This window comes from Pyrus communis, chromosome 7 (genome assembly GCF_041283825.1).
Source record: "Pyrus communis isolate YQ-2024b chromosome 7, ASM4128382v1, whole genome shotgun sequence".
Lineage (NCBI taxonomy): Eukaryota > Viridiplantae > Streptophyta > Magnoliopsida > Rosales > Rosaceae > Pyrus > Pyrus communis.
Genome location: NC_142571.1, coordinates 9,167,812 through 9,177,418, shown reverse-complemented (window position 1 = coordinate 9,177,418; position 9,607 = coordinate 9,167,812). Strand labels below are relative to the sequence as shown.

The window sequence follows — 9,607 nt, the reverse complement described above, 5'->3', positions numbered from 1 at the left end:
TGTCCACCATCCATTTTTTTTATCATTCCATTAAAAAACTCCGTTAAGTGGTCCTTGAGCTTTCTAACGGAATTGTCAAAATGATGGATGATGGACAATATCAGGGACTAAAGTTATGTATTATGCAAATATCAGGAACCAAAGTTATGTGTTATGCAAATCTCAGGGACCATTTTGGCTAAAAATACACTCAACTTAATAGAGTTTTTTAACGAAATGACCAAAATAATGGATGGTGGACAATCTCAGGAACCATTTCTATTGATTTTTAATCTCAAAAACCAAAGTTATGTGTTATGCAAATCTTAGGAATCATTTTGACAAAAAAACCTTTCAATTTTTATTTCCAACTTTTTAAGGCAGTGGGACCAAAATCACAGTGAACCAAGGAAAATGGAGTTTGTTCTTTTGGATAGAAAGTATCATTTACAATTCTAAAACACTTATCTTTGTCGGGAAGTAATTTCTACACTTCTTTTCACCTTCTGATAGGCTTCTTTAATTCTAACATCTATTTATTTTTTTACACTGTTCAATTCAACGACAAAAGATAAAGAATGTGCAAAAATCATTACACTATTTTATTTTTCTTTGCAAAGATGAAACTAAAATAAGTATGATGAACACTTTTGTCATATTTTGTTCAACTATGATTCCATGTATTGACATGGTTGATTATCTAGGATATAAATCATCTTTTAAAGCAGGTGATCCTCTATCATAGTGGTGGAGAGGAGAGACGTTCTTGCATGACAGCAGGGATTCAAACCCCGCTAGTGGCAAACTAATTCTAACTTAATAACAATATCGCTCAACTGAAAAAAAAAAAAAAAATGATCAACACAGGATTGGAATCCTATAGTTTAAGCTCTGTAGGGTGATTACACACCTTTAAACTATTACATCCTGGCCCGGGCCCCCACCACATCCCAGGCTCGACTCTACCGTAGCACAATATTGTCCGCTTTGGACCCCTACCACACCCTCATGGTTTTGTTTATGAGAACTCACACGAGAACTTCCCAGTGGGTTACCCATCCTCGGATTGTTCTCGCGCGAACTCGCTTAACTTCGGAGTTCCTACGGAACCCGAAGCCAGTGAGCTCCCAAAAGGCCTCGTGCTAGGTAGAGATGAGAATATACATATAAGGCTTACAGGATCCACTCCCCTGGACGATGTGGGATCTTACAATCCACCCCCTTAGGGGTCTGACGTCCTCGTCGGCACACTTCCGGCCATGGATTGGCTCAGATTGATCAACACAGGATTGGAATCCTATAGTTTAAGCTCTGTAGGGTGATTACACACCTTTAAACTATTACATCCTGGCCCGGGCCCCCACCACATCCCAGGCTCGACTCTACCGTAGCACAATATTGTCCGCTTTGGACCCCTACCACACCCTCATGGTTTTGTTTATGAGAACTCACACGAGAACTTCCCAGTGGGTTACCCATCCTCGGATTGTTCTCGCGCGAACTCGCTTAACTTCGGAGTTCCTACGGAACCCGAAGCCAGTGAGCTCCCAAAAGGCCTCGTGCTAGGTAGAGATGAGAATATACATATAAGGCTTACAGGATCCACTCCCCTGGACGATGTGGGATCTTACAATCCACCCCCTTAGGGGTCTGACGTCCTCGTCGGCACACTTCCGGCCATGGATTGGCTCAGATACTAAATTGTCACATCCCAACCCGGGTCCTCACCACATCCCGGGCTCGACTCCACCGTAGCACGATATTGTCTACTTTGGGCCCCTAGACCCTCACGGTTTTGTTTCTGGGAACTCACACGAGAACTTCCCAATGGATCACCCATCCTGGGATTGCTCTCACGTGAACTCGCTTAACTTCAGAGTTCCTACGGAACCCGAAGCCAGTGAGCTCCCAAAAAGCCTCGTGCTAGGTAGAGATTGTAATATACATATAAAGCTTATAGGATCCACTCCCCTGGACGATGTGGGATCTTACAAAAACAATCAATCATGTCAATAACTAAGACCAAACGAAAGAAAAATGAGGAGAAATGATCCTATCAGTTATCATGTAAAAAACACCATTCTCCAACACATAAATCAAGAAATGATCCAACATTCAAACACCAAACATCAATGCGACATATTGAGTGAGGAAAGAGATAAAGAGTAAGGGAGAAGACCGACGACATGTTTACTGACTAAGAAGAGTATGCAAAGTGTGTATCATTCTAATTCCTAACACATCCTGTGTTTTTCAAAACACCAGAAATAAAGAAAATAAGTGGATCTGACATTGAAATTAGGTATGCTATACCCAATTTCTACTATGTACCATTACTAAAGGGAAAATGTTTATCCCATACCTGAAAAACTACCTTGTATCATAACCATATTATTTACATACCCAAAGAAGTAAACACGCCCCTAAGTAGCGGACAAGGGAGTTTCTCTCCTTCCATGTACCATAAACTAATCGCATTGGTTTAATCTACTTTTAAAACTATGGTTAGTTTGGTACATATGATTGAATTGAAATAGATACTAAACGAGCTCAAAATATCATTGCTTATAATATCTCACGTTTTACCTTTCTTCTCTATTTTTTTTATAAATAGAAAATTACATAAAAGACCACACGAAAATGAGACATCGAATTTTCACAACCTTCCAAGCGAATGAACATATTGGTCATATCAGGAGCAAGAAAACAAGAAAATAAAAAGGACAAAAAGGAAGAGGACAAGCGAAAAAAATGAGAAATATGCAATAGGAAAAAAGAACCAACCAATCCAAATCCTTATGCTTTTCTCCCCACTCACATGGGATGAGGATATGAGGATCCTCTCCGGATTTTTTTTTGTAAGAATTCTGAGAATCATTTCATCGTCTCTGTTCATTATATATTATACGGCTCATTTTCATCAAGTAATGTCTGTCGATTTTAATTAAAAAAATTAAGAAGGTTTCTGTCCTCAAAATGACGAATAAACGAACATGATAAAATGATTTTCGGTATCTCACAAGGAGGATCTGGATAGGATCCTATTCCCCTCACATGGGCCTTTTGCCCCACCGGCCAATCAGATTCCATACTTTTAGGTGTTACGGCGGACCCCACAAGTTTCTTTGCCAAACAGCTAGCACAAAGAGGAACAAAAAATTGACCAAAAAAAGAGGAACAGAAAAGGATCTATTTTCTTTGAGTCAAAACAATACACACGCGGCTGATCGTCGTTTTGGATATTGGAAAGAGAGAGAAACTGATAGTTGAGATTCGAGAGCCTTGAGAGACCCTTTGTTGGACCTTACAGACCTCCACCGGGGAGAAGGGCCGGCATGCGCAGTCGGATGTGATTGTCTGATGCATTGTTTAAGCAAACTTGGTAACAGCAACGGCACGGTGGTATGGTCTAGTCTCGTGTTTTCATGGTGATGCTGATGAGGAGGGGTTCAGCACGTGTGGCTGCGGCTGCTGGCGGCGGTGGTTAAGAAAACCGAAGTCACCAAACAGACCCTGAAACATATGAGGAAAGAGAAGTGAAAACGTTACAATTTTTACCACAGCTATGTTCTTGTTCACCATCAAGTAGGTTAAATAAGAATTTTGGTCTTATATTTGTCCATATTCCAAAAGATTATTCGAGTTATTTGGGTCGATCTCGCATGACAATATATAACTACGAAAAAAATGTGCAGGATTTCAGCCGCACATGGACATACCAGTGCATCATTGATTGCATAAGCCACGCAGTAGTGCTCCTGAAAATCAGAGGATTGGGACAATACTAAGCGAATCATTAATGAAAATATCGATGAACATTTGACAAAAAATCCTTCAGTCCCCTGAATAGAGGAGAGAGACGGAGATGATCGCATATCATATCGGCATTTTCTAATAGGGCAGTACAGGTGAGACGATCCAGCCTACCAGAAAAAGGAACAGTGGGTGTTTCTGGCCCTACACAACTTAGGTCACTGGACTAACTGCGGTCCCATGAATCATGTGCCTGCACGTGGAAACTCACACGTGCGGAAGCAAGCACATACACAAATACAGGGAGGAGACCAACTTAAGTAACCTCTGTCAAATTACTTTTACCAAAAGAAAGTTCTAACAATTCTGTTTCCTTTTAACAAAATAAATGATGGGGTGACTTGCCTGCATCATATGCCATTCTTCAAATTCATCAAACAATTCCAATCGTTCAATCCTAATCAACAAGACATCACATATCCCAAGAATAATTCAGAAACAATAGCAAGTTAGCTGACAAAGAGCTGATAAAAAGAACACACGCATGGAGAGAGAAACAGAAACAAAAGCCAAAGCAGAGGCGCTTTATATCCTAGATACTACAAGCTTTAGAACCTTGAAAAGCAGTGGTGGTACCACAATGTCACTAGTAGTACAACCAGATAAATCAAGGGAACTTTAAAACAGATAATAGCAATAGAAATACCAAAACCAACAAGAACAAGAAAAAGCTTAAAATCGGGGAAAAGACTTCCAGAGAAAAGTCCAGTGGAATCTAATTTTCTGTAAAGTAAGATTCTGATAAGCCAGTTATTCGACCCTTTCCTAACCTTCATGATCCAAACCCAAATTTGAAGTTTTTATTCTTAGGAATACTCAAGTATAGAACTCAACTCTAGTAAGAATCAATAAGTCAGAAATCACAATACCTCCTCTCAATGGCAGAAGTGTGTATGTAATGAAAAAAATTAAACTAGGATATGGCTTTCTAAGCCGGTAAACAATCAATTAGTTAGAAAGTGAAACACAAATTTGAGTACTGAAACTTCATGGTTAGCTTGGACTATCTAAATTTGTTTCAAGCAGGTCCCTTAACCAGTTTTCTTGAAATTCAAGCAGGATAAAATGGCTATCAAACAATTCTGAAAGCCAGACAGTTTTACAGATTTGCAGAACTCAAAGACATTAATATAAGGGGAAGAATTTGATAAATACTAATCCAAGTTTTCTGGTAATAGTTATGTGATGGGAATGACAAAGAAACGTGTCTTGGTAATTGGCAAGGTGAATATTGTCCTCTCATGTAGGAACTGGCTGTGTCGTTGTATTTGATAGTTATTCTGATCTTTGTTGTATTTTGGGTTCATTGCCTCTGTAGTATTTTATTAACCCTCAGTGGACGGCTAGTTCACTGGCTCTCTAATTGGTATTCTTTTTCAATTACAGAATGATTCTTCTTCATATGCAACAAAAAGGAAACAAGAAAGATAAAAAGTAAAGCATCTCATTGCAAAGACAAGCAAACAACTAACAGTTTTCCAAGATACATATTAGACATACCTGCGTCTTTCTTGAGCTTCAACAAAATCACTGTATACTTTAAGCATGTCCCAGGCAACGGCCCTCTGAAACCTCACACATTAAAAAAAAAAAAAAAAAAAAATCACATTACTAAAATGTAAGATAGATATAGGATGAAGATTAATCAAGTGAATGAGAAACAACGATGGACAGGATGCAAATAAAAGCAACCTAAAACATAAACTTGAATTTGGAAGGTGACCAAGTTTTAATAATGAGCATAAATTACTACGATGTTCAACTTCATTTTTATTTTTTTTTTTGGTGCGTGTGAATAAAATCTTCAGAACCATAAAGTTGTCATGTTATTATTTGTTCAAATCTATTTCCTGCTTTCCAAGGATCTAATTCACACTAGACGACTGCTCAACCATAAATTAAAGGAGTCAATCACCGTTGTAAATTCTGTGATGTGCCCATACCCAAGAGAATAAAAAATTTCTGGTGCATCATCATATAAATCTCAGGCAATAAATCCAAAATATGATAGCTTCATGCCAAAAGGCACTAAATATAATTTACAACATCTACCTGCCATCCTTGTTCAACAAAAAGGTTTTCCTTTGCCTGTAATGTTGGTGTATCATGTATGCCCAAGAGTGCACAGCCTCGACTCTGAAAATATAAACACAACAACAATATTATTTGCACATCAAATTTATTCCAGATAACATGAGATGGTGCTGAGCAATGTAGTTTAACCTAAAGGAATAGAGAGATAAAAAAAGCATGAAAGAGAAATAGTGACAATTCCAGACCAAAAAGGTGTAGGCGTGTGTATCCTAGACAATCTTCAAAGTTGATAAATATGTTTTTGAAATTTGAATTGATTTATCTATTTTTTCTTTTCAAAACAAGAGATTTTATTTAAAATTCAGTCCCACTCTACGTGTGGTACACACAGGATAACCAAACCAACAAGCTAGTCTACCTCATCTAGACTGTAGACAAAACATAAAATCCTACAAGGAATACAAAGAAAACCAATTAAAAGGCACCGCAACTGAAAGAGAAGAAAGGAAATAGACGTCAGCTGTGAAACAAAACATAACCCCATATGTCCTATTATTCCTCTCCGGCCATAAACACAACAAGAGGCACAATGACATTGCCTCCCAAATAATAGTGTTGTTCAGGTTTCTAGTAAAACAGCTTCAACTCTTCTAATATTTACAGAGTATTAAAATACAAGACTCAGCAGACTCTTAAAGAACAGAAGCAGCATAAAAGTTGAGGAGGTAAGCACAGAATCATCATAGCCCATGCTGATTGTAGTTTACCACACTGCATCTTCCTTTGTTTAACAGGGCCTTTATAATTGACAGAACTTGGAACTTACAAAACATATTTCAGTTACATGAGCAACGGCCCAAAACATATTCCCAATCAATAACTGAACTTATCTATTCTGCCCCGTTCTCAGGCAAAGGCTGAGATAAAATTGTCATGCATATTAGAGAACCTGAGTTTTGAAACGTGGTTTTGGCACATTTAATGGCAATTTGATTAGGAGATCTCTCGTATGAGTACTCTTCCAACACCTGTGCTTCCGATAATTCTTTTAAATATTACAGTTTTTATCTATCACTAATTAATTAAAAAGTGAAAATAATAAAATGGTGAAGATCTATAAGGGCTCAATTTTTTATTATTTTTATTAATTTTATTTATTTAGAAATAAACGACAAAGGCAATAAAAAAACACAAAGTGAAAAGCTGCATGGTCAGTTGAAGTTAAAAGAAAAGACTGAATTACTAAATAAATAAGGACAAACAACCGGAAGAAAGTAAAACAGACCTCCAAGTTTCTGATCATCTGCTGCCCAAAAGCATCATCTGGATGAATCTGCTCATATAAGAAAAATATCGCCGTTGAAAATGTTTTTGATGTCCATCTAACTATGGAACGACTTGAATCTGGATCCAAGTATATCAAAACGCATTCTGCAATTATAAAAGTTGGAAGGCTGATAATAATATTAGAATAAACCATTTAATCACTAACTCAAGAAAAACTTAAACCACAGGATGTCAATAATCCTGAAAGACTAAAGGGAAAGACTGATTGAAAGCATTAACAACAAATTGTAGTGACTGTAAGAACATACCTCGGATCCATACCAGCTAAAGTTATAACATCGGCTAATTTTGGTATGTCACGCAAATCAACAGGAAGTAGCTTGTAGTGGTCACTGAGCACTTCTCCACTCTCTGCAAAGTAGAAATGCTATAATTGTGTCCCGACAACAGTTTGAATATTTCAATTGTGTACATAAGAGAAACAAACGACATTCCTAAAGATATGTATCAAAGTTCCAATCACAAGATAAAGGGAAATCAGCCTCAAAAGTTTTCCAAGTGCATCAGAGAAGATTGCAACTTTCAAATCATATAGGCACATAAGATATCAAAGCACTCCAAAGACACATGTGGTCAATTAAACGGAAACCAGTCATAAATTTATAACATCAGCAACACAGGGAGTATCGACCTCGAGAGATTGATGCTGTCGCACTAATTTTGTCCCTCAAATGACTGCACGTTTCAATAAGCGTGGCCTTCTTACTAGTTACCTAGCAAACAGAAAACACAATTTGAAATTCTTGGTGTGATAAAGATGCAAGTAAAAACAAAAAACTGAAGACAATATTTCTATACAGTAGACGAAGCAGACTATTAACTCTTGGCCTGACATGAAAAGGGGTTGGCTAGCTTGAGTTTGTCCACAAACTAAACACAAGACGGTTTGCATACTCAAAAGGAAAATCAGTGTCTAGCCAACAGAATCAATGCAATAGTAATGAATATTTCACAATTCATACCTCCTTAAAATCCAGCTCAACATACAAATATGGTGCTTTCCCCTCATCCTGTCAACCAAAAGACCACACAAAAATGTGAACAATCCCATAAATATGTACACTGCTATTTACTCATGAATGGAAACAAAGAGAAGATCACAAAAAGAATCACACAACACAAAACTAACGTACGGAAAAAAAACACACTTTATTTATCCTGATTCCTGAAACTAACTTAAAAGGGTTCCATCCTATTTCACAACCAAAAAGCTAAACAGGACGATAGTAGTTGCGGCTCCTAAGAAAAAGGTACCTGCAGCTGAAAATATGTTGTATCAAAGCCAGCTCCAAGTGATAATATCTGCTTCTTCAAATGACCCTTTTCACCCGCATTTCCTTCGGTATCAAGAAACTGATTCAAAAGCTTCCGCAGAGCAGCCCAACGAGCAAAGTAACCTGGTTTAATGCAAAAACAAGGAAGCAAAGAAATCAAAAGTCATTAATGTGAAGCAGTACTTAACATCCTCATGAACTTTCAACTCTAATCTTTGATGGAGCAGCTAAATCTAAATCATACCGCGGTTAATAATCGGAGATCTTCTCACAGGTCTTCTCACAAACAAATGGACATAATCGTCTTTCATGTACCCTTTCTTCACGCACGACCTTTACGCAGCGATACAGTCAGTTCAAAATTAGCATTGTGCATTTCAACCTAGTACCGACAGTTTCACACTCATTCATAGTTCACGCAAAATTGAATTTTCCTCTCTATTTTCTCGGCAACCAAACAGAAATTAACGGACAAAAGGCATATTTAGTACAATATGGCTAAAAATCATATCGTGCAGTACCATATACGCAAAATTTGACCGAAAGTATACGCGAAATTGCAAAATAAATTGAAAAATAGAACGGATTAATTCGAAAAAGGCAGAAAGTTGAGAGGTTAAGGGACCGCACAGTTTGCTGGCCGAAGCGTCGTCGTTTGTTGCTTGAACTGCTTCTTTGTTGCTGCGCGAATCCATCGTTTCCAGATTTCAAGTTCTCTCCTTTCTTTTTCTGCGTTTATTTGTTTTACTGCGCTTTTCTTTGTTCTGAATATTTCCAGTACAACCTAATTTCCACACAAAAAAAAAAAAAAAAAAGCGCAAAAACACGCGGCGTGATATCAGTTGCTTGTGTATGCTAATATAGTGGACTTTCTCGCAGCCGATATTAAATCCTGGTTAGAACCCCTTCGGTCCCCATTTCGCGCCCTCCTCTGGTTTAACATCGCCGCCGCCCACAACCTCCAGCCTCCCTCCTCTCTCCGCCGTCATCCACCACAACCTCCAGGTTTAGTGTCTATTCCTCGGGCTCTCTGTCTCGGAAACCGGAAATAGCAGGAAACCATAATCAATTATCCAATTTTGCAGAAGCATTGGCGGGAGATGAACATAATGGCAGAGGAATGATAGTTACACATCAGGCACGGCAGATCTGTCGTGATA

General features: G+C 38.1%; 1 protein-coding gene across 2 annotated transcripts; it reads right to left on the bottom strand.

Moving 5' to 3' along the window:
• Window positions 1–2,956: 2,956 nt before the first annotated feature.
• Window positions 2,957–9,274, bottom strand: LOC137733963 (leucine carboxyl methyltransferase 1 homolog). Of its 2 annotated transcripts, none has more exons than XM_068473189.2 (12): window positions 9,078–9,274; window positions 8,692–8,780; window positions 8,428–8,570; window positions 8,136–8,183; window positions 7,805–7,886; window positions 7,422–7,524; window positions 7,112–7,280; window positions 5,845–5,928; window positions 5,293–5,357; window positions 4,138–4,189; window positions 3,699–3,737; window positions 2,957–3,492 (listed from the first exon to the last, which is right to left on the bottom strand). In XM_068473189.2, exons 1-12 carry the CDS (start codon window positions 9,140–9,142, stop codon window positions 3,403–3,405), a joined length of 1,029 nt encoding a protein of 342 aa, XP_068329290.1. In that variant the 5' UTR covers window positions 9,143–9,274; the 3' UTR covers window positions 2,957–3,402. The 2 variants fall into 2 exon arrangements, with proteins under 2 accessions (XP_068329290.1, XP_088554104.1); XM_088697978.1 differs by having other exon boundaries at window positions 8,692–8,885; window positions 9,078–9,204.
• Window positions 9,275–9,607: the final 333 nt, after the last annotated feature.